At 30.8% G+C, this 26,437-nt stretch overlaps 1 protein-coding gene across 1 annotated transcript; it reads right to left on the reverse strand.

Moving 5' to 3' along the window:
- Window positions 1-1,635: 1,635 nt before the first annotated feature.
- Window positions 1,636-10,132, reverse strand: LOC106771883 (ABC transporter C family member 4). Its single transcript, XM_014657898.2, has 12 exons — window positions 9,473-10,132; window positions 7,128-9,303; window positions 6,703-7,023; window positions 6,348-6,434; window positions 5,614-6,243; window positions 5,168-5,332; window positions 4,584-4,878; window positions 3,366-3,580; window positions 2,676-2,981; window positions 2,532-2,595; window positions 2,221-2,460; window positions 1,636-2,126 (listed from the first exon to the last, which is right to left on the reverse strand). The coding sequence occupies exons 2-12, from the start codon at window positions 9,204-9,206 to the stop codon at window positions 2,026-2,028; spliced, it is 4,503 nt and encodes a 1,500-aa protein (XP_014513384.1). The 5' UTR covers window positions 9,207-9,303; window positions 9,473-10,132; the 3' UTR covers window positions 1,636-2,025.
- Window positions 10,133-26,437: the final 16,305 nt, after the last annotated feature.

The following is a 26,437-nucleotide window of genomic DNA, read 5'->3' on the forward strand; positions in this document are numbered from 1 at the left end:
ACAAATTATTTTCCCCCTTACTTATAAAACACCACCTTGCCTGATTGATCCTCAAAGCCCTATCTCATCTTAGCCCCCCACTAGAGATATGCCTTCCTTATACATTCATGGTCTTTACCCTTTTTATCCTTAATCTCAAACCTTCCACAACTTTCCACCTTCAGGCCATAGACATTGTTGAGATGTAAAACCAAGTTGATTTCTTAAATTTTGTTATACAAGTATGCACTGATATCTACCCTTATTCTAACCTTTGGACTCAACTCCTCTTATAAAACTTATGGTATCCTATCCCATAAACTATTCTTAAAGATTCCCTTGGTCCAAAATTATGAACTCCAAACAAAACATAACTTTCCTCACTCACCAATATACAACATATTATATCTTCATATCTCGAAGGCAAGAGATTATATCTTCATATTACCCAACTATTATAAAGGTAAGCAAATCAAGTTGACCTTGAATTTGCATTCCTCTACCACCATAGGCAATGAACAAAAACCACAAAGGCATAAACATGACAAGAATTAGTATAAAAGGCAAAACTCAAACTACAACTCTAACTCTCTCTCTCTTTAACAAACCCAACTCTTTCTTACATATATTCTCAACATCCACTGGCTCCAAGCCTACCTTTTACATACTACATGTTGTCTATCACTCTTCTTTCCCTAAACTTTCAGAATTAAGAAAGGAAACTAGCTTTGATATAGTCATGAGTGTACACCCCTGTCACTCTATCAAGACATTTTATGTTCTTAATACTTCCAGTTTGATAAACAATCTCTACAATCTAAACTTAAACTTTTAAATTTTGCAATACAAGATAAATCCACAACCCTTAGATCATTCTAAGGACAACTATTGATACTAAAATTGTAATATTCCATTTAGTAGAAAAACTCACTCATCATTTAGAAAAGATAAGTCTTTTTTTTTCTATAATAATATTTCTATTATTTTATTAATTTACAAATTTTAATTCTTGTTATTATTATAATATTAGTACTTTATAATTATTTATTTGTTATTGTTTTGTATTATTATAAATATTATTTTTATTAATATTTAATTCTATATATATACATATATAATTTATAATTGTAATATATAGAGAGAGATATAGAGTATTTTAAAATAATAACCAAATGTTTATATAATTATAATATAAGAATTATAATATTTTTATTAATTAATTATATGTTATTATCCATTGTCATTATAATTATTAATTGATAATTTATGGTCATATATATATATATATATATATATATATATGATTTATAGTTCTAATATATCAATATATATAGAACCATAATTTGTTAATTAATTAAATGTTATTACCATTATTATTATAATTATTAATTTTAATTAATTAATTGATAATTTATGATCCTTGACCATAATTTATTAATTAATTAAATGTTATTATCATTATTATTATAATTTATGGTCCTACGATTGATAATTTGAGATAAATAACTTTCAAAATTATTAATATCAATATTTTGTGTACATTTCCTTAAAAAAAAACAATTTTCAAATATGGCGTTTTTAAGTGTGACTGTTAATTCTGTGATACAAGAATTCTCGATCCGTCAAGTATAAATAACATTTTTATAACCATGGGTGTTTTAACAGCTAAACAACAGTCCTTTTGATTTTTCTAAGAAAAAAAGGAACTTTTAGAACTCCTTGTGCCATGTCCACATGTATCAGAAGAACAAATTATTAATGTTGTAAGCTAATTCTCAATCAGAAGTACAAGCAAATCAGAATAATGTGAAGTCAATGGTGCAGCTTTTCGATACTGTAATTGCTACAATGGTTGTACATTAGATTTACTTTAGCCAACTTCACTTGCATTAATAGAAATTATTCCAGACGGTAATTGCGTCTCACAACACTTGTTTTCTGCGTCCATGCTAAATGTCTTTTGTTCTTTCACATAGCATTAGGAAGATCAATCAAAACTTAATAGGCTTAGCCAATCTACGATTTTCTGTTACTGTCAAAAGTTTCTTAAAGGCCACTTGAGCGATTGGCATACTCCTGAACTAAAGCAACAAAGAGTGATGGCCTTTGGACCAAGTTGGCTGGTGAGTCAAATTCTTTTGCCTTCCCTGTTAATGTAAAAATAAAAAGAACTTAGCTTACAAATAGTGTAATCTATGAGATGTAACAGAGTAAGAAGAAAGAGAAGAATATGTTTCATGCCTGCGTCCACAACTAGAATTCTATCGCAGTCCATTACTGTTGGTATTCTATGAGCAATGCTGATGATGGTACGTGCTGCAAAGTCCTCTCGGATGATCTTTTGAATCACAGCATCGGTTTGAGAATCAACAGAAGCTGTTGCCTCATCCATAAACAACAACCTACTTTCCTTAAGCATAACTCTTCCCAAACAAAGCAACTGTCTCTGCCCCACACTCCAGTTATCTCCATTATCAACCACTGTGAAGTCAATTACCATTTCCATTAGTAAGGCCAAAAATTAATCAAAGTATCGTAAGAATGTTTCAAACCTGAAGAGTCAAGTTTTTCTGGCTTGGAAGCCACTGCTTCTTTTAGCTGACATCGTTCCAAACTCTACAACAGTAAACAAGAAATGGTGAGGCAAATGGCACAAAAATGAAAGTAAATGGGTCTGAAGGAATTTATTTATTTACCTTCCATATCTCTTCGTCTGTATATTGTCCAGTTGGATCAATGTTACTTCGAACTGTTCCTTCAAAAAGGACAGGCTCTTGAGGAATGATACCAAACCGTGATCTAAGATCGTGAAGTCCCAAGCTAGATATGTCAATGCCGTCAATTATTATTTTTCCTCCTGTTGGTTCAACCAGCCTGAAGAAAACTTGAATCAAAGTTGATTTTCCACTTCCTGTTCGACCAACAACACCAACTTTTTCTCCTCCATTGATGCTTAAGGTGATGCCTTTAAGAACCAAAGGGGTGTTGGGACGATATCTAACCTGTTTGTCACAAGTTTAAGTGATTACCTTAAGAAAATAATTTTTTGCTCAAAGCGTATTACAACAACAATAACACAAGTCTTTCAAATGTTTTAATAATAATCATTTAATAAAGTAATGTACTAAATAAAAATATTATATGCCTTGACACCACATACCATTTATTACTACAACATAAAATAGTTGTCTTATTCGTTAACCAGTCATAAGATTTTAGAATTTCTGTCATTTAACATCAGCACCAGCAAACTTAATAAAACTCTGCCTTCGTGCTTTACAACAGTCGCAATCCTAAGATTTTAAATTGAAAATCTCTTGTATTTTTCTGGATAATTAATTTTACCACAAGAAATAATCATAATCAATTTGGTTTTTTCTGGATACCTGCAAATCTTTGATATCAACATTGCCTTGACCGGGCCAATTTGCAGGAGGCACACGATCCTTGTTTCTCCATGTTGCTTCGGATGGAATATTTGTGAACTGTTTGATCCTCTCAACAGATACCAATTTGTTTTCAATGAAACAGCTCATGTAAATGGCCCAGAACATAACGGCGTTTAATGATAACCCATATGAGAGCGACAAACCAACATTCTCTGCATCAATCACAACAACCCAATCACTTGTTTATCACGATAAAATTTTGACTGCAGGATAAAAACCATTCCATTGCTTTTCAATTCTATGTTAGGTTTTTCAAGGGGGAGTGCAGACCACTGTCTTGACACCAATTAGTCATCAACAAACTCATATAAAAGATCAGGAAACTACTGCAAAACCTTAAGAAAATAAGTTTTTTGGTCATTCTATTGACCATCCTACTCATTTCGTAAGACTTCCAACGGATCTTGAATTCTTAACATTCTAGTCCAACATGTAGTGTACACGTCGCACACTTGAATATTTTCCACACGTATTGTAGTTGAATAATAATTCAAAGAAGCACCATCTTGAAATCAGCTTCTTGTCTCTATTTTGTCTTATCTATTGGACATTTTGCACAAATAGAGTATCCTGCTAGAGACGTGCTTGAAAGGGTGTGTTGTGATTGTTGAGTGATGTGACTGAATAATTGGAACATAGAAGACAAGTTTAGTAAGGAATGGAACTAGGATAGGGTGACGGCCAGATTCTAGCCTTTATTGGGTAACAGGTGGAATTCTTTTTTCTTTATAAAAAGTTAGAACTTTAGGGGTTTTCATCATATAATTTTGTTTGATGTGTTTCTGTCCTATGCGGACAGTGATGTTGTTATTTTCCTTATTTTACTTGTAACCAATCCACTACACCACTTCCAAGTAAAAGAAAAGCAGTAACACTTTCATCTACTACAACTACGAGTGTCTATCCTTCTGTTAGAATTACACTATGAACCTGGTCCACTATGAGTTTTGGCATAAAACTTTGTATCAGAATTTTGTATGGAACAAATAGTTGTTCAAAGAACTCTCAGTGATGATGACATTGACAGAAACAAAACCACCATCTGATCTGCTGAGGACCACTTTAAAAGATTAAATCAGATGTATCTAATGTGAAGGATCATTGAGAAAATAAGGCAAATAATTTAAAAAATAATTTTATAGTGAGTTTGTTTACCTGGCTTTATGATATTGCTGGGTAACATGATCATGAACATGGCGGAGAAGCAAAAAACTATGCTTCCAAGCAATTCTAAGCGGAAACCCAACCACGCATTGGAACTGAAGTTGTGGAAATCCATTCGCAAATTAGAATTCACCCGTTTAATATTTTCTACGCAAAACTGCTTCTGCTTTCCGAATGCGCGGATTGTCATGACCCCCGAAATGCTTTCAGAGAAATGGTGAATGACAGGTGCTTTTGTAATCGAATCCAGACGAGTTAACTCACGAGAGGAAGCAAGAAAATAACCCTGCAAAGCCAAAAATGGCAAAATCAAACAACACGAATTGTTAGCATGTGTAGCATCACATATGCTTAGCTGTGAGCAATTCCTGTGAGTTTACCATGGCTATTCAATTACTACAATAGTTGAATAGAGAAATCATTAATAGTAAGCACGTTTACTTTTGTTTCCAGCCACAAAGTTTAGAATATAGACATTGATTGATAATCTAACACGGAGAAATCAATTAAATCCATTTGATGCATCATTCTTGAAATAATAAAACGACAGCAATGCATTGTACTAACAGACATACCCGGTACCAAATGTTTAACCAAGCAAGAGGAACTAACAGGAAAGCTGTCGGCCAAGAATTTTGACATGTGATTATGAAGATGCTGATCACTGTAATGTACATGGCTATCACAAAATTGAGGAACAAGGGGATAAAGACATCAACATTGGTCTGATCAGTGGATGCCTGTCAAAGTTTAAGTAAATAGAATTCATTATATATGAAGGTGACAGTAATGTGGAAGAATACATCTGTTTGGACAAGTTTCTCCAAAAAGAAAATTTATGAGAGAAAAAAGTAACATTAACTTCTTTAAATTAAAATTAGCTTATTAAGATTGTTTGGAAAAGTTATATGATAAAGCTTCTGCAAATTATTTTATGCATAAACGTTAATTTTTACTTATTTTTTCTGAAGTTTGTCCATGTAACATTTAAAATTGTATACTTGAGCCTTGGAATTCTTACCCTGCTTAGAATTCTCCCGGATGGAGTGGTGTCAAAGAAAGACATAGGGGCATGCAAGATGCTGTGGAGAATTTGAGCGAAGAAAATCTGTGCTGTCTTTAACCCGAGGACCATAACAGCGTAGGCTCTTAGCACAATCAAAATAACCGAAACTACAGCAATAATTCCGTAGATAGAAATAAACACAGAAGGGTTGAAGAACTGTGCACGCTCTTCGGATGTTTCATAAGCCAACCAATAGTCACTCGCCATCATTGATGCTTGCCACAACACAGAAAGAAGGATTACTCCTCCAATGCCCCACCACCCAAAAGCCTCAGTGCAGTAGAGTTTATAGATACGAAAGCTAACTTTCCCAGTTTCTCTTTCCTCTTCTTTGATGAGTTTAGAACCTTCATTGTCAGACTTGGGCTGGTCAAGAGAATTTCTTTCACCATTGGCTTCTCTGTTATTATAACCTGCCTTTGGTGATTTTATTTGCTGATTCAGATTTTCCCCAGGCACAACCGCACCTTGCTCCACTAGTTCCATCGATGTCTCATGTGCTGCAACAAGAACACTAAAATCCATTCCAGAAGCAAGTAGATCATCATACTTCCCTGATTGTACTATCGCTCCATCCCTCATCACCTTTTGACCAAGCAAACATGTGTATTAGAAATTTAAAATCTTTTGCCAAGTTAAATTGGAGATTGAATGGTACAAGACATTAAAGGATTATGATAAAGCCTTACCACTATGAGATCCACATTATGTAGGAAGTCTACTTGGTGTGTTACAAGAATAATGGTCTTTCCTTTAAGAGATCCCCTCACACATTCCTGCATAAAATTACTCTAATTTAAAACATGGCTATACTATAAAAACATATATAATACTGTAAATATGGCCTCATTTTTAGTATACTGTCTCAAAAACATTTGGATAGGTGCTAATTTCAACCCACCAAAAGTCAATAACTAAACTGAATTCTACATCATTTTTTTTATTACAAGGATTCACAAAAGTCACTTGTAATAAAAAAAATGAATTAGTCTAGCTTATAGAATGATCAGAGTAGGAAACAGAGAAAGATATTAGATTAATCACCTTGAATATTTCAGTGCCAGTATGTGCATCTACAGCACTGAAAACATCATCAAGAAGATATATATCAGAATCTTGATATACAGCCCTGGCAAGCTGTATGCGCTGCTTCTGACCCCCACTTAGGTTGATGCCACGCTCTCCAATCTCTGTCTGATCACCATGCTCCATCATTTCCAAGTCTTTCTCCAAGCTACAAACTCTGACCACTTCATTGTACTTCTGCCTGTTCATTGGTAAGCCAAAGAGAATGTTTTCCTCAATGGTCCCGTTTTGAATCCAAGATGTTTGAGCAACATAAGCAGTACTCCCACAAACTTGAATCTGCCACCAAAACATACAGTCAGAAACCAACATTACCGCACAAATTAGTGACTGCATGGTACAGAAAACAAAGTCCTCATTTCTAAACAAAAAATATTACATACCTTCCCAGAATTTTTGTGCATCTCACCAAGAATTGAAGCAAGGAGTGAAGATTTTCCCGACCCCACAGTCCCAACAATTGCTGTAAGCTCCCCCTTATTAATCTCCAAATTAATGTTTTTCAAGTCTTGCAGCTGACCATCATCATCCCAGCTAAAGGTTCCATCTCTGACCTGCACAGCAATGCGTCCACTACACCCTTCCTCTCTCTCAACCAAATCATCCGACAATTCCCTGCTAGACATGTACCTATCTAACCTCCCAAGTGATACCAGCGCTTGTGAAAGAGATATCATACTCTGAGGAAAGGTCCTAATAGGTTCCTGGAGGATCTTAAACACAGTTGTGGTGGTGAAAACCGTGCCTGCATCAAGTCGAACTCCAAGCAAAAGCGCGGTACCAAACGTCAGAGTTGATATCAACAATGGGGTGCTCCACAATACAATAATAACGCCACAGATTGATTGCATAAACTTGGAGAGCCACTCAAACTCAGACTTGCGGAAACCCAAAATTCTCCCATTGAAATGTTCTTCCCATGCTTGGAACTTGATGACTCGCATGTAATTAAGCAACTCATTCACTGCCTTCATCCTTGAGTCACGGCACATCATGGCGTTAAACTGGTAACGCTTGTTTCTTCTATTAGCCACCACAGCAAATGCAATGACACCGAGAAGTCCAATTGTAGCCGTAATCACCGAGGCTCCCAGACAATTGTAGAGCAAAAACAAACCAATGCCAACTTGAAATGGCATCATCCACACAGCGTGTAACTGGAGCATCATATCAGAGAGTTGCTGGGTATCAACAGCCATGTAATTGACAATAGGCCCAACACCATGATCTTGCCTCGCGGAACCCGTTAGCCTGAGCCCCTTCTTGTACAAAGAAGTGATGAGAGTGCATCTGATAAGCATCCCAAGCTTCTGAGAGTTGAAGTTGAAATGGTGAGTTGTCAAAACTTCTACAAATTTGGCACACAGGAGAACCAACACGAGGTAGTACCCTTCGTACACAGAGCTACCTTTTCCTGCTGTAAAATCAACAAAACTTTGAATGAGAACTGGCCCTACGAACATCACAGATAGCCTAATAACAGCAAGAAATGCTGTGAAGGCTATCTCCTTCCAGAAACACCGAAGCAACGTTGTTCGAACCGGGTGCTCCGACTTCTCATCTGATTTAGGCCACTTTGATTCAAAGATAACGGACATCCTCTCAGCTCTATGCTGAGCTGAAAGGTATGGAATTTCATCAATCTTCAAAGGTGACTTGTACCCTTTGCTCAACAACGGGTTTATCCAAATCCAAAAGGCCTTGGATATTGCAGAAGCTGAAGCAAAGCCAGTAACGTTGGATTTCTCATGTAGTTTTGTTTCCTCGTCAATAAGGGGTTCTGTTTCTTCGCCAGACACAATCCCGGTGAACCCTTTAACCGCAACACAGAGCAGAAAAAGTGACAAGGGTAAAGAAATGAAAGAAACCGTATCATCAACCATGAAGCTGAAGTGTTTCCCATCCTCCACTCCCACAGAGACCAAACGTATGATCCCAGAAGCAGTGAACAGAGAAACCACAATGAAATTGACAATCCAGTATATTCTGAGAGACAAAGGGTGAGCAACAGCTTCAAATCTTTTCTCATGGACGATCAAGACTATAAGGACTAGTTGTGTTATGGCCTGAAGTAACCAAAACAACCCATCAGTTTGCTTCCAGGGCACGTTGGTGGAACTGACAAACACTAGAATGCAAGCCACCGCGTACAATATTGTCAAAAGAGTGGTCGCAATTAGAGTTAGCTTAAACCATGCCGTTGTCCTGACAGAAACTCTGTTGTCTCTGATAAGTGGTTTATCAAGGTGTGAGTTATCGTTGCCATTGGAAGTGAGCCTAGAATAGAGCTTTACAAGCGCAAACACAAAGAGGGTCAACAGAAGCAGAACGTCAACACCAGAAAAAAGAGCTCTCTGAGGGCATGGAGAGAGGAAAATGAATCTCAGCCAGTGAGGCAGATTTGGAGTTGCATTCAATGAACACGAGAGGGACGTCAGCCAATTTGAAGCTGCAAACGACATGCTTGTTTGCAGACACCCCAACAAGAAACTTCTTCACTAGTATTACAACCTTACAACCTTATAACTCAATTTCCATCCACTTCTTTCCCTCCACTCCCTGAAACAAGAAAACAGGGTTGGTCAAAATTTAAAGGAGAAGAAAACTTGTGCTGCCCTTATGAGTCTGTATTTGACAGGCTGGAAACTAATAGTACACCGTAGAAAGTAAGGTAAAAAGGCTTTGGAAGTAAAACAAAAACTCCAAAATACAACTAAACAAAGCTTACCTTTACGAGTTTTAACCACCTCTCAATCCAGAAAACAGATAGAAAAGGCCAAGGTAGTCCTGAGCAACAGTAAGTTGCTCTGGACTTGGGACTACTGAGCTGTTTGATGAAACAGATACGCCTACGTTTATACTACGGATACGTCTGCAAGACTGAAAACAAAACGAGTTTCGCAACCTCCCTTCTTGGTTTTCGCAACAGTAAAATTTCAATTTCTTGTAATCCTCTCAACTGTGTGTTCTCCGCAATAAAAATAAACTTTTTATGGAAAGATTTTTACTTTTTCATAAAATCAAACAGATGGTAGAGTTTAAATTGTGAACTATAGAACCCTCCCCACCATGTATCCCACGTGATTGTGGATATTGAATTTCTTCAATGCCAACTTTCCTCACCAACTTCAAAAAAAAAGAAAAAGAAAGAAAACTATTACAGCTTGGACAACAAGAAAAGAATGACGATCGTTTTGAGGAAACAGCGTGCAAGCTTCCCAGATGTTTACAAGTCAAGTCCAAGAAGATGGTTTGAAAAGTCAAGAAGCAAATAAAGAGAATTGGCCTTTGAGGAATGAGCAATGGAATAATCAGAGCAAGACTAAACAGCAACATGTAATAGTAGAGAATAGCTCCTCATTCATTCGAATCACAAGTTGAATGTAATATTCTACTCACCAGATTTTATACCTATCAACAGAATAACCTCTACTTGCACCCCTAAAAAAATCATCAAATAAAAGAAAAAGTCCTGCGTACATGGATCTCTCTTTGACATAGAAGTTTTGATTAAATAAAAATGAAGAATGCTACAAAAATTTTTTCCACATTACTTAAAATATTATTATTTTCTTGATAAATTCCAATGTTATGTAGAAAAATCAAGAACAAAACATGTGATGCCCAATAGAAGAATACGGTGCCTTGACGTGCGCAGAGAATGATTTGGAATGGCCGTTTGGTAATATAAAAGACAAAAGCTTGGTCCAAAATCTACCGGCTCTGTGCAAAATGTCTTCTAATTGAACTATAATTACTGCAAAACATACTTGCAGTAGTATGCGTTTCAATAAAAAAATTAATCTGTTAAAGGGTATTAGACTGGTTGTTTATCATTGTAATTGAGTAGAGTATCTGTTGGATGTGACGATTGAATCGTCTTAACCCAACACATTCAGATGAAGATGATTTTCTTAATGATTTCATTAAACTCAATTTAAACTAATTTCCTACTTACGTGATGAGTGTTGCACAAGTTTCGAATGCAAACATCCAACCTAATTCAGATTTCTTTTAACAAGGTTAGGTGATGATTTTGTCCTAATCTAGCCCATGTATGGCCTTAATCATCATATTAATTTGTTTGGAGAATCATTGACACTTTATTTGAAATGATTGATATTGAGAGAAAGACAGCTGAAAAGTATATATAAGATAAGAAATATGAACAAGTGATAATTAAAAGCTTTTAAATTAGATGAAAAAAATAAAAAAAAAAGAGTGAAAAGTATAAAGATTTAGAAAATGATATTTTAGAATTAATAGTGGTTTAAAAATATTGAAATTTAATTATTTTAATATTAAATGATTTTAATATAACTAGTTTTATTATAAACTGAGTTTTATTATTTTAAAACATATTATCCTTTTAAAAATTAATTTTTTAGAGTTTTTTGACTTTTTTATAAGGGTTTTTTTCCTTATTCATCTTATTGAAGAATTAATATCGTAAGATTAATTCTTGCGGCAAGCTTTTTAATCTAGACTAACAGTTTCTTTGTTTGCGTAAGTTGAGTTTTTAACTTTTTTTTAGTCTTTTCTTGTATCTGATGCATGTGGCCTCGCTCAGCTTGCATGTGTCTACAATTTGAATCTCTACTGATTAATGGTTTTAACAATGTACCTTGATCGTGTTTTTGTTATTCGTAGGAGCAGATAAAGCCTCTTGAGTTTTTGGAGTTGTTTTAGGACCCCTAGAATTGTTTGGTCATCTATCAGTTAAGTGAAGCTAGTTACTTTGATTTTAACTGATAGGCAAGCTTTAATTGAAGTTTGTATGATTGTATGAAAGTTAATTTGAGTAATTGGGTTGTTTGATGAATTTTGAGTTGAATTGTAAGTGTTGGAGTTGCTCTCTGAATTACATGTGTTTGAATCTTTACGATGATTGAAAGATTTAGCTTTTGTTTGCATTGAATTGTATCGTTGAATTGTATATGAGTTGAACATTAATTGTTTGGTTAGTCTAAGTTGTTGTTGAACTTTGGTTTGATAATAGGTTAGAGTAATGACTGATTTTTGGTCTAAAAGTGGGGTTTTGACAGATGAAATTCCATATGGATTGTTCTCTGAGTAAGTTTAATATTTAGAGTCTGTAACTGTGTCGATTAGGACTTGGTTAACCACTTAGTTTGCTAAAATTTGGTTTGTATATTTTGAAATTTGTTGTAATGCTTTTGGGTACTTGGTTTGATCTAATGGACCGAGTTCCTAGCCAATTGAGCAAATTGGTATTCAATCTGAAGTATAATATGTTTTCAAATTAATTATAGTGTCAAGAATACCAATTTGGTCATTTGGATAGATCTTGAGTCCATCCAGATCAAGTTTCAAAATTGTTGTCTTTTGGTATAACGTTGAGCGGCCTGTGTGGTGCTGACTGTTGTCAAACCCGAGAGTCACTAGGCTCCAAGACGTTGAGCGGTCATTTTGGACGTTGAGCTCTACAAAGTCAGTGAACTCTCTGTTTTTTAGGCACTAAGCGATGGTTTAAGGTGTTGAGCACTATTTTCCCATTGCATGTCTAGGCCTCTTTTTTTCCTTAAGCAAGAGATTGTCTCGTTGGGCGAAGGTCATGGCTCGCTGGGTGTTGGACCTAACATTGGGCACCTCTTGTTTCAAGTCTTTTAAAGATTTTAGTTTTTCTGATTCATGTGTTTGTTTGAACTGGTTTAAAGTATATATACATTGATAATTATTGATGCTTTATAGATGGTGTAAATATGGATGTGAGTGTGGATGATATGAAATATGAGAAGAATCTCAAAGAGAGATTCTGTAATTTGAGAAAGTGCTAGTGTATGCTTGACAGACGAATTTCATAAAGGAGGTATCTTGATATTTTATCAACTATTCAACTCATGTAAAGATGAATGGGGTGGAGGAGAGACAATGTTTGTCTTTGGAAAGTATAAATGCTACTACGAGTGCACACCTTCAATGAAGTCTATGTCAAAGCATGTATCTGGATAATTGAGTCCAGAGTCAAATGATTATATGTTTATATGAGTTATAGAGTGTTTTAAATGTTAAACTAATATGTGTTGTGTTAAATTGAATGAAGTTTTCCTTTGAACACTAGCTCATCATGTTGTCTTTTTTGTTACCTTTGGTGTGTGTTGTTTGTTTCTTTTGCGATGATCACTTTATTATGTGAACATATGAGGGTTAGGTGTTGAAGCATCTTTAGTAAAGACAATAATGTTACATAGAGTCTTTTTGGTTGTTTGATGATTATGTTTAGTTCTTTTATATGTATTTATTATTACAGTTATTTTCTTTTAAATAACAGTATTAATATTAATCTATAAACTATGAAAAAATTATTTTGTTTTACCAATTTTATAACTTTTTATTCTATAAGTGATAAGCTGCTAAAAATTGAAATATTTCTTAAAATTTTGATATCAATAGAAAGTCTCGTGTTGAAGAAGAAATGAATAATATCTAAAATAAAAATACTTATAAATTTATTATTTTTAGATTTTAAATCAAAAGAGATGTGATAATTTTTTATATATATTTATTTAAATTTCATTCGTATAGAATAATTGAATGTGTTTTCATTTTAGTTAAAATGAAAATTTTGTCCAGTTGGTATCCCATTAGTTAGATTTTTTTTCTTCAATTAATGTTGGTGAGATTTCTTCAAAGTAAAAGTAAATTTAAGAATGTCTTTTTTAATGTAGGTTAGTAGTATTTTTGACCCTAAATATATAGGTCATGGTTTTATTTTTCAATATTAATATTAATTTCCAACTAATATTAAAGATAATTTTTTAAATGAAAATAAATATTATGTAAATGTTTATTTAGTTTATCTTACTTAATAATAAGGAACGGTGTGATGTTAAAGTGGTAGTTGTTATTTTTTAGTTGGCCTATTTGAATTAATTTTTTCTTTAATATTAATTAGAATTTCCTCAAAAAATTTCTCAAGTAGAATTATTTTTCTACTAATATCAATTATTTTATGACATCTTTAATAGTTATTTATTCGATGTTCATAGGAATTATTTCACGACGTCATTAATATTGGGTAGAATTTATTAATTTTTTAAGAATTTTAATTAAACTATTTTAACCAACATAAACCAGAATGTTGTACTCAATTATGGTAAAAACATTTTAGTTTATATCACTTAACCAAAATTTCTTATAAAAAATATTAGTGGATACCTATCAACTTGAACTATCGGTATATCATGCTAAACTGATTGATTCCATCTTCATGATGGATTGACGAGTGTTGTAAGTCTTGTAAGTCAGTGTTTAAAACTTAAATTAACATATATTATTAATTAACTAATAAGTGTGATTGGATCATAGTTAATTTAATGATAAACAAAAATTATGACAAAAATTATAAATAAAATAAAATATGTTAATAAAATAGTAATGTTACATTCGTTAACAATATTTAATACTTTTTTACAGTTTGTTGACTTGAATGATTGGAGAGACTGATTGAATAAATTTGAAAAGATTTGAAAGTAAATTTTGAGAATAGATTTAAAAGTAAATTATTTTAATATGTTACATCAATCAAATTTTATAATAATTTTCACCAATTTAATTTTCAAATCCACTTTCATTTACTTCTAAATTTATTCAAATAATTAACAAAATAATTTACCTTCAAATTCATTCGATCATTCTTTCTCAAATCTATTTAAATAAACAAAGTCTTATATAAACAAAGTCTTATAGTCATATCTGGTTAATTTGATCAGTTAAAGTGTCTTTTTCAAAAACAACCTAAATGGTTTGAATGATCAGAATTTTAAAGAATTGCTTGAATAAAAACCTTTCCTTGTTGAAGTGATTATGGTGCTTCACCAATTCCATAAAAACAGATATATTTAATATTACGCCCAAAAAAATAAATAATTAAATAATAAGTTAATAGATGTGGACATTAAAAAATTAGTCGTAGAAATTTTACATAATCTAAAAATAAAAATTTGTGGTTGTTTTTCTGTTTATGTATCAGGCAGGCTAATGGTTATCTCCATTGGCAATGCAGGACCATCCAAATACTGCAGCTTTATGGCCACATAATTATTTAATAAGATTTTCATTCCGTCTAAATCATCTACGTCGATGTTGTCGGATACACTTTCCATTTTCTTTTCTTTTTTCTTTTTATATATACAATTTAGTTTAACTCTATAATTTTTATAATTTTAGTTACTACCACAATTCAATATTTAGTTTCTATGTAAAAAAACTTTAACTTTTAATTCTTATAATGAAAAATTGTTTAAGAATAATTCTCTATATTTAGTTATAATTTATAGCTTAACATGTTTTCTTAATAATATATGTATAGATGGCATTTTATTTGAATATGTTTCTGTATATAAGTCAATATAATTATGTGGTGTATAAGTCAAAGAAATACATTTCTCATTTGTGGGGTCATATGTTACTTCTAGAAGTTGTGCGTCACACTAAAATAGGACTTAAATTTATGTATTGAAAAGTTTTAAACCAAAAAATCATCTTTATTTCTCATATTTCCTTTTTAATTTAGACAATTTGGCACGATTTAATCGTTCGATTAAATAAGATAATAAATTTTAAAAATAAAAAAATATTTTTTATAATAAAATTATATATTCTGCCAATAATTAATAGAATATTAATAAAACTATAAGTCTTAAAAATTTAAAAATAATATAACATTAATAAGACTCACAAAAATAGTTAAATAAAAATATTGTGAAATAACTAGTGTAATATCAGTGCTCTTAATAATCCATGAATGGTACAAATATTATTTTTCAATTATGGTAATAATTGAGATAATATCTGACACTTAAAAATGATTAATATATGATACTAAACATTACTTATTTTCTCTTATTATTTGTTCTCACTTGGTATGAATTTAATTTCTTATTTCTCGCATTGTCAAAAATATATTCAATACCTTACCATAATTTCCAGCAATAAAAAACAAATAAATACCTACCATATCAATTAGGCTGGTCATTAATTAAATCTTAAGATTTATTGTACTTTCTTTTTTCAATTTTAAAAATTGTTAAAATTAAGTATTTGCGGAAACAGTGAAGTCATTGAAATTTTAATTATATACCTAATTATTTTAGCAATTTATAATATTAATTAAATGTTTACATAATTATAACTTTACTTGATGATAAGCAATTATATGTATATCTTCATATTGGCTTTATTTCAAGCTATGTACAATGTACAATGACATTTGTATTATTGAAAAGTATTTATTGGGTTGAATTTCATCATGTGAGAAAATTACGTTTGACTTTCGATTATGACTATAGAAAAGTCAGATCATAAAAATGTTTTAGGTTTAAACTTTTTTTTGGTCCCTAAGTTATTATAAGCGGATGTTCAGTTTAGTTCCCATTTTTAAAAATGTAAACATTTGATTCCTAAGTTATAAAAAATGTATCAAATGAGTCCTTTTTTAACTTAGATTACTCTGATTTGTTTCTTAATAATAACAGCATTTTATTTTAGATTGCTCTTTGTACTTTGACCATGAACATAAGAAAAAGACTCATTTAATATATTTTTTATAACTTAGGGACCAAAGATTTACATTATTAAAAACAAGGACTAAACTGAACATCCGCTTATAACTCAGTGACCAAAAAGAGGTTTAAACCAAATGTTTTATTAAGCGTCAAATGTTTTTATATGGAAGCCTTGGATACAATGGATTTGAATTTGTTTTTTTTTTTTGTATTATTGAAAGTTAAAACAGAAGAAGAGATTCATCTATAAAATATTATATGATGTTTAAATAAGTAAAACAAAAATAAAGTAAAAAGTATGAGATTAAGTCTTAGGTTTATTGAATATTTTAAAAAAATATTAATTATATTTATAAGATTAATATGAATCATTAATTAAATAATAACATCAATAATAAATTCGTGAAAATAATTATAATGGTCATAAATTTATGAATATAGTTTCAATAAATATATTCTAGCTTGTTCTAAGATAATAAAAATTAATGAATTTTATTGAACTATAGCTTTTAATATATTTATTAGATCGAAGATATACAAATTTGCATAATTGAAAATTGCCAAAAGCAGAAGTTACTAATGTTCTCCAATTCGTTGTACTTGAATTTGTAAGATTTTGCATTAAACAGTCCATGTGATCATCCTTGTTATATCTTTCATTTATGTTCACGTGTATTAGAATTCGCATCTTAGAAACAATTTAACGTTTTTTTATAGTAAAGTTTAATAAACATGCGAATCTGGTATTAGTAATTATTTTATTATATATTAACATGCTTATCAATATCATACTATGTGGATTACATGTAAGTATTCTTAATTCAAAAGTAATAAAGTTAATTTTAAAACACAATTTCCATATTTATTGAATATTGAATATAAAAAAGCATAACAAAACTTTAAGTACACCAAATCTTATTTAATCTTTTCCAATAAAATCATATTGAAAACATAAAACAGCATAAAATATCAAGAAATGAAAAATGGAATGATGTCTCGTATTGTTAGTTATTATTTTTTTGAAGAAAATAAAAATAGTATACACTACTCCACCTTCCAAACTGAATGGAAGATCGTACACATTGTTGTACCTATTCATATATTTATGTTGAATCAAAAAATGCCGACATATCATAAAAATTGATACAAATAAATTTAATGGCCTCGTACAATGTTTCACATCTTTCTGTCAACAGTAGTTAATAAGTAGCAGAATTCTGCACCCTCCTTCAATAGTGTTAAATGAGACTTTGACAAGTTACTTCGAATATTTTTATTGAATAAAACATGTTCTTTTCAAAATGAATTACATTTTGATAAGTATACAAGGCGGTAGTATAGAATTAAGTTAAATTTAAATAGAGTTAAGTTAAATTTAAAATTTATTTTTTAACATAATATCAGAATCATAATTCATTTATAATATATAAATAAATATAAATATCATATTATAACTTAATTTTATAAGTTGGATTAAACTTAAAAGTCATCGTATAATATATCATGTTATTGTGTACTAACCTTGAGTTACGAAAAAGTTCTGGTAAAAGCACACGGAACGAAAATATGATGCACACTTATTTTCGAAACTGCAAAAGGCACATGTTTAGTTTAGAATTCAGATAAGTATAAACCTTATATAGATATAAGAAATTGAATATTATATAAAGAAAAATATCTATAAATATATTGTTTTTGGATTGAGATTGTGTTAATCTTTTACATAAATTGGATTCAAATAAATTGTGTTTACCTCATCCATCACATGTGTCGTCATTAAGAAAATTTTCTACAAAAAGAAACTGTCTTGTTGGAAGTCTATTCTCCTCACAAGACAAGCTACCTTTGGTTAGACATGGAAGTTCCATACACGAACAAAAATACCTTTAGTTTGTGTTGGTGCTGCGTCATTCAAAAAATTTCCCATATGTAGAAGATACCACATATTTTCATGATGGTTTTTGCTTCCATAGCTAAAATCTCGTATCCTTTCTCTTCTTTGTAGTTTCTAAAGTAGTGAAAAGAAGATATAAATGGCCTCTCCCACTCAAACCATTGCCTATCCCAGGTGAAATTTTCCTCTTCCATAATTCTTCCTCCCAACAACCTAAATCACTATAACATCATATGATGATGGAGAGTTTTAGAATTAATAAAAAAAATCTATGGGACAAAGTAGCCATATTTTTCTCACCTAACCATCCGGCAAAATAGGAATACTTCCCCCATTTCTCAATTTCCACCGAACTTGTTTTTCATACCTAACATTCCACAATCAAGACATAAACTTCTATGTAACATTTAATTATTTGATGTTGTTTATATTTATCTTTACTTAAGTGGGTGTTCTAATTTCTTACTATTTTAGTATTTATTTTATTATTGGATATTATTTCTAACTATCTTTACTTGTAAGATATTTTTAAATTTCATATTATTTAATTATTTGATATTATGGTTATTTCATGTTATGTAACCTCAAGAGAGTTTGTGTAGAGATTATAATGGAATTACTGTTAGTAATTGATGAGGGAGAAAGTATGAATGGTTAGACCGTGAGGTAGTATTTCTACACATAATTGATTGGATTCATGCTATAAGAGTGAAAAAAAGAAAATATATGAAAACAAAAATGAGTACAACTGTGATAATAGGATAAGAGCTTAAGAATTTTAAAGAAGTCATAAAGGATTTCAGTTACCATATTACAATGTCAATGAGATACGAGTCTTGAAAGAAAACGAGATATGTGTTTTGTATAAACTATTGTTTGGAAAGAAAGTTCCCGAAAATATATATATATATATATATATATATATATATATATATATATATATATATATATATATATATATATAAAATAAAATATCACTTAAATGGCAGCATAGAAAGTTTGAAATCGATACTTTATATTCAAACATCATCAAGGGGAATAGACACTATGATGAATCATTTTCCCCAGTAACAAAAAATGATGAGAATGTGTACCATCTTGCCAATGATAGCAATAAAAAGTGTCTTGTTCACCAGTAAGATTTTTAAACTGTAAAACCCCAGAAAAATGGTATGTTTAGAAGTGATAGTAGCATAAAAATAGTGAGACTCTATTGTTTTAATATTAAACGATTTTATTATAAATAGTTTTGTTATAAATGAGTTTCATTATTCTAAAACATATCATCTCTCTAGAAACCACTTTTCTAGAATTCTTTACCTTCTCTCTAAGAGTTCTAACTCCTGATTCATTTTTTTGACAATCAGGAGGTACCTAATCGACCACGGCAACGAGGTCGACGTTTCTAACCGATCAGTTTCTTCAATAGACCAAGTAAGTTTCGACTCATTTTTCTCCTTTTCATTCTCAAATATGTTTTAGAGGAATCTAGTGTTGTTGCACGAGTAATCATGTCTCTCCCGCACGTTCTTGATTCATCTAGAGTTCTAAAGACTCTCTCTGTTTCCAATTTGGTGTTTCATAGGTTCGTCTAGGTATTCCTTGCGGTTCAATTAATCGGCGAAGCGTTTTGAGAAGTTTGGCAGTTGGATTAGAGATAAGGGAAGATAGAACTTGTCTTAGTTGTTTTTATATTATAAATTTAATGTCTCTATGAGTTATAGATGATTTTGAGAAAATTGATATGATTGGGTGTATAAAATATATGTTTGATTGGTGATTTTGATAATGTGATGTTGAATATAAGTGGTATAGTGTGATTGTGATGATTAATACTATTATAATTGAGTATGATGATGATGTTGAAATGTTTGAAACTGAATTCAAGTGGTTGTGTGAAATATTGGTCAAGTTATTTGAGTTTCAAGCTTAAAAGAGATGTTTTTGTGAGTGAAATTGAGAATTTGGTATTAGAGTGAGATGACAATTGGTCTAGCACTGTTATGCGGTTAATTGAAACTTGTTAGAAGAGTTAGATGGTTGAAAATTGATATGGAGCAAAGATTAAGGTTCACTGTTGAAGTTTTGAAGTGTTTTAGTGGAAAAATGGGGGGTTTTGAGTAGTGAGAATTGGAAGTAAGAGGTGCTGACTGTTTTGGACAGTTGGGAGTGTGTTATAAGACCCATTAGGACTTTTCTAAGCTGTTAAATGAGAAAAAAAAATTGGTATAGGACAGTTGATGTCATCTTAGGGTGAGTTCTTAGAGGTTTTTGGCCCAATTTGGATTTTGAATGGTGAGATCTTGAAAATAAGGGACTGTGAGTAATCTGAGGTGTTGGGGGTGTACTAGCAAGTGTATTTGGACGTGGTTATGCAACTGAGAAACTAATATTGGGGTTAGAAAGTGTACATTTGAGTTTGGGTAGCTTATAGGAGTGAATTTGGGTTTAAAGTGGTCAATTCAAGTTAAGGGTCTGCTTTTAAATGGATTCTAGTGCCCAAGAGTGTTTAGAAATCATGTAAACTTGTATAGAGGGTCACCAAAGTCCAAATAGGTGAATTTTAGAAACCTAGTGCAGCGTTGGGCCCCCTCCAAGGGGCCCCTGGGTATTTTTGTAAGAAGAATTCGCTTGGGCGCCCCCTCAGTGCCCCTGTTCCAGGGGTCTGGACCTCGGGTGCCACTTTTTGGGTCGTTGGGCGCAACTCTGCAGAATTCTTTTTTTTTTTTAGTTTTCTAGATCTCAAATTTGGGGTTCCGAGTGTCTGTTTTTTAAGTTCTTTAGTTGTTTTGAGGGGTTTTGGACCCTTTTGGAGCTGTTGGTGAGGGTTTCAGAGTCGTTTCCCTTACCTACATATGAGTATCATTATGCCATGAATAAATTGTGTTATTGGGTGATTTCTAATGACTTGTAAGTGTGTTTCCATTTCTTTAATGCATGATTAATAGTCTTAAGTATTGGTGTACTATGTGAATGTGAATTGATATCAATGGTTTCATAGTTGTGAACATGGGTTCCACGGAGTAAATCCTTCGGTATGGTTTCAAGTATTGATAGTATGAATGACCGGAGTTAGTCGAAGGTTTATCTTGACATTCTAATGATCATCAATGCTCAAATGGAGAGTAATGAGTCATGTGGTGAGGATAATATGAGGTCCTAGTTTAGGGGCTTTACCTTGGCCTAAGGCAAGTGATAACGGACTAACTTGGTGTGATAGCTTAGGGTGGTCCAGCTGTTCCACCACACCGGTGCAAAAACCTCTATAACTCGACATTCCATACAATATTTGGATAATCAGTCTAGGTCTTTGCATGTTAAGATGTTTGGGTTGATGCATGTGATATAAATAATTTATGTATGTTATATTATAAAGGTGATATGAGTTGTCTTGTATCTAGCTTACCCTTGCTTTTGTGTTTGTCTGTTTGTGTTATTTTCTCTTTTGCAATGATTACCTTAATTGGTGTGAGCTTAAGGAGGACATCTTTCAGGAGATCCATTAGTTTGTTGAGAGAGAAGTAACCGCATAGAGAGTTTTACTCTTCAAGGGTAGAATCTTTTGCTCTAGTAGTTTGTAGTTTTCTGGTAAGTTATCACCCATGTATTGTTTTATTTTGGTAGTTTTGTTCTACTAAAACGGGATTTTACAAAAACCATTGACCCATATTTAGTTTGCAAGTTGAAAAATTCATTGGATGACTTAAAGCAAGCTCCTCATTATTCGCTTACTAAGTTGGCTACTGCCTTGGAAAAACTATGACTTTATCTAATCTTATATAGATTATTCACTATTTATATTGTATAGGCAAAAGATACGTCACTATATGCTAGCTATATAAATGACTTAATTATTGCAAGGAGTGATATTTTAGCATGAAATTTTCTAAAGCTTACTTATGTAGCTTGCATATGAAGTTATGAAGTTGGGAGTCTTAAAACATTTTTTTTTATTTAAAGGTAGCCCATAATCTCAACGGAATTTATTTTTGTCAATGAAAATATGTGTTGATAATAATTGAAGACATAAGTTTACTAAGTGTCAATCCCTGTAGATATGCAAATGAAACAACGCCATAAGCTAGTGTTGGCTTTTAGTACACTTATTGAAGATCCAAAACCCTCTCGAAGATTAATCTGTTTTTGTTACTAGACTTGATCTTGCTTACTTTATACACATTTTATCTTAGTTTATAGAAAAACCTATGAAGATCTTTGAGAGGTGTAAGAAAAAAAAGACCTTATATCTCAAGCCAATAGGAAGAGTGAATTGGATTAACCCTTTTCAATGAACTTTACAAAATCTTTATAAGTTCTTTGTTTTCTTGAAATCAATAAACAAAAAGTAATGAATCAACAAGAGAAAAAGAGTAGAGAAAGATCAACACAAACAAATATTGGTCCGGCTATCACAAACCTACATGTAGTCCTCATTCAACAAGCTTAGTTGAACGGAATCCACTATAATTGATTGAATATACAAAAATACAAAGACAACCCTCTCAATGTACTCCTCTCACCACTCAAAATGAATATAGCAATACAAGAGATGAACAACCTCACTCTCTTACAAAAATCGAGAACAATCACAACTCTCAATCCCTGACAAACCCGCACAGGTACACAATCACATATTTTTATAAAGAACCTGATCTCTAAGACACACTCCTCTATTGCATATTGAATCAGAATCACTTTAGCACAAAGTCTTGAATGAATCTTGATGGGTAATCAACCAATGTAGTGTAGATTCTCCAAGAACGCTTCTTGAAAGCACTAGTAATCAAAACTTAATGAGAATGTTAGTATTTGAAAATAATAACGTTATTGAAACATGTTTCAAGTCACATTTATATAGGATTTTCAAATCTTGTCGCAATATAATCGATTAGGATATTTATGTAATCTGTTATGCTTTTGATTCGATTTTAATAGATTATCCTATGCATGTAATCAATTATCTATACACTTAAGCCTATTCTTGATTCATTTGATAATTATAACATATTAGGCTATGTATGGAAAGGATTATACTCTATTTTCCAATTTAATCGATTAGGAAACTTATGAAATCGATTATTCCAATACTTAAGCATATTGTCTATCCAATTACCATCATTAACAAATTATCTCTCTTATGTAACATATTATGGCTTGCTCTCTATTTTAATCAGTTATATACCTTGTATAATCGAGTACTAGAAAGCAATTTGTCCATGTTAAGCTTTCTAAGTAATTTGGTTAAATCTAATAGATTATATACCATGTTTAATCGATTATTTCAACTAGAAATGAGATTATCAATCTGTTTTACGCATGATTCATTAATTAATAATGAATTCCCATATCAAGCACAAACATGATCAATATAAAATATTTGTTATGCTATTTGATGTGCAAGAAACCATTAAATCATTCTATTGTTCATCATAAAAAACAAAGATATAAAGAGGTAGGTTTAGCTCCCCCTATCAACAAGAGGCAACCTTAAGGGTTATTAGTTATTTCAAGAAACATCCATAGCAAGGCATTTTACTTCCTTATGATAGTAATTGGAATTATGGGGATGATTTGATTCAGATGGGGCGAACTGACCACTTAGAAGACATTCTTTAACTGACTAGGTGATGTTTTTTGTTTCTTTTAAAGTATCTTAAAAGACAATAAAAAATTTCTTACTCTATTGTGGAAGGTAAATATCACTCTATAACTAATATTACATATTAATTTAAATGACTTAAACAATTACATGGTAATTTGGGATTAATAATTCTAAAGGAGTATGATTGTATTATAAAAATCAATTAACATTGAAGTTGATATGTTCCTACTATAATACAATTAAAAGTACTTTTACAAATATCTTGAAAAAATCCTATTTGAATCTCTTCATCATCATGAGTTAGGAGTTTGACAAATTTATACTCCAACTTTAAGAGATATTGGTATATTATCATTTTAATTATTTTTTATTATTTATTATTTTTGTTAATCATTATGTATTAGATATTCTTCATTTAATTTAATGAAGAACATATATTTAGTTATAAAAAGTTTATAGTGACCTTAGAATTTGTATCGGTGATTAATATTTAATGAAATATTAAGAGTTTTTTTCTAGAAATATTTATTATCATGAAAATTTTCCATGCAAGAATTACTCACAAACTCTATTTATGCTTACTAGTTTGTTAGATTTTTCAATAAAAAAATATAAAAGAAATTCAATACCAACGAGTCATAAACATTTTATATATAAAAAAAAGTAAAATATATCTCCTATAATTCAAAACTTTTAGACAATAAATATTTGAATTTTTTTTAATACTTTTGTTTATGTTCATTTTTAATTTTATTTCATGTAGTATCAAATTATCTTCGCTAACCTAATTTCTTATATTATATTTATGATTAATTAAAACAGAACAGTAGTAATAATATTAAAATAAGAATAATGACATATAAATAAATTTTAAAACATTTATCAGTAATATTATATTTTTCAAAACATACTAAACATAATTAAAATCATTTTTAATTAATAAACTAATGAAATGTATAGATAGGGTCTTAAACTAGAATTATCTTAAAAATAAGAAGAGTGAATATTCCTGTTTCTTGTGTGAAAAAGTACAAATAGACATTCGTCAGGCATGATGTCAAGAGTTCAATCTGTGGCCAACTCTGTGGCCATGTCGAAACCTAAGGTGAGACATTAGTTGTTGTTTATTTTTGTAGTTAAAAACTTCTTTTAACAATATTTTTTTTAATAATTTTTTGATAATACATATATGTTAACGTGTGATTAGTTCATTTTAAATATTTTTTAAATATAAATTTAAATAAATTAATAAAATATAACACGTATCTTATTATCAAAAAAATTATTAAAAAATATTATTGTGATTTTTTAGGATTCATTGCACTTCTCTTTAGCTTTGACGTGATACGATCTGACATTAACGTTCTGAATCTGGTATGACCAGATGCCCTCCAAACAGTAGCGGTTCTGCATTCATAAACTATATCTTTTTGTTCCTATCATGCAATACATTATTCATTCTGGATATCGGTACCACAAATCTCTAATCTATTTTAGGGATTCATTCTAGCTATTGCTACCACACTTCTATAATTAGCTTCCGTCACATTCATTATCTCATCATCTTTCAAATAAAAATTTATATTCCTTTTATTTTCATTTTCGTTTAATGTCAAAAGTTTTTTCTTATGGGATGACCAATATATTTGTTCTTATTTATATACTGTTTTAAATATTAATTAAGTTATTTTTTAAATTACAAGAAAAATATGATATTGTAAAAGATCAATATTAAAATGATATTTGTATAGTATAATTGTTCGATCAAATTATAATTAATTTTAAAGATAATTATGTTAAGTTTAACTAAGACTATTTTAATTTAACTGTAATTAAGTTAATGTCAATTTGAAGTTTATCTTAAAATTTTTAAATATAATTTTGTGATATTATGGTAGATCAATTATATTTAGTATATTTATTACTATTACTATTGTATATTTAGTGACTTTAACGGTAAAGAATGTGAAGCCAAGAGAAATTTTTAACTTGTGCTTATCCAAAAACTGTATTAAAAAATTGACTTCAACCTTGAACAATACTTATATTTTCAAAAGGGAATTTAATATACAGAACCTGTAGTTACATAAACTTTAATATAAAATATTATATAATAATTTTATGAATGTAAAACAATTGTAGAATAGAGATACCATTTGACATTATTAGTAATATTAGGTTTTTAATTTTCGCACATTTTAATTATTTAACCGTTTGTTTACATTTCGTCGTCATATATTTATGTTTTTACGTATCATCATCGTATTAGTAATAAAAGAAGCTGATTCTTTAGTAAGTTTTTGTGTTGTTCATCAAAGTAATGAAGTTTGAGAATAATTAATGAGATATGACTGACACCTAGACATGTAAGTACCATATCATTTAAATAATTTATTGATATACATGTCTGAAAAACTAAAGAAGTATAATTGTATAATGTAGAAATAAAAAATTTACATGATAACATTTATAGAATAATAACAATGCAATTAAGTCTAGAAGCAATTCAGAACCAATGTTTAGAAAATTAACTCATTATGACATTACCAAATATTAATGTTGTGTTAACATCAACATTGTTGTAGACACGTATTTGCAGTTAAATTTAAATTCGTTTTGAGATGTTTGAGATATTTGAAAATGAAAATCCTAAAAACTTATACTCGTATT

The sequence above is a fragment of the Vigna radiata genome, chromosome 8 (assembly GCF_000741045.1).
Source record: "Vigna radiata var. radiata cultivar VC1973A chromosome 8, Vradiata_ver6, whole genome shotgun sequence".
In the NCBI taxonomy this organism is placed as follows: Eukaryota; Viridiplantae; Streptophyta; class Magnoliopsida; order Fabales; family Fabaceae; genus Vigna; species Vigna radiata.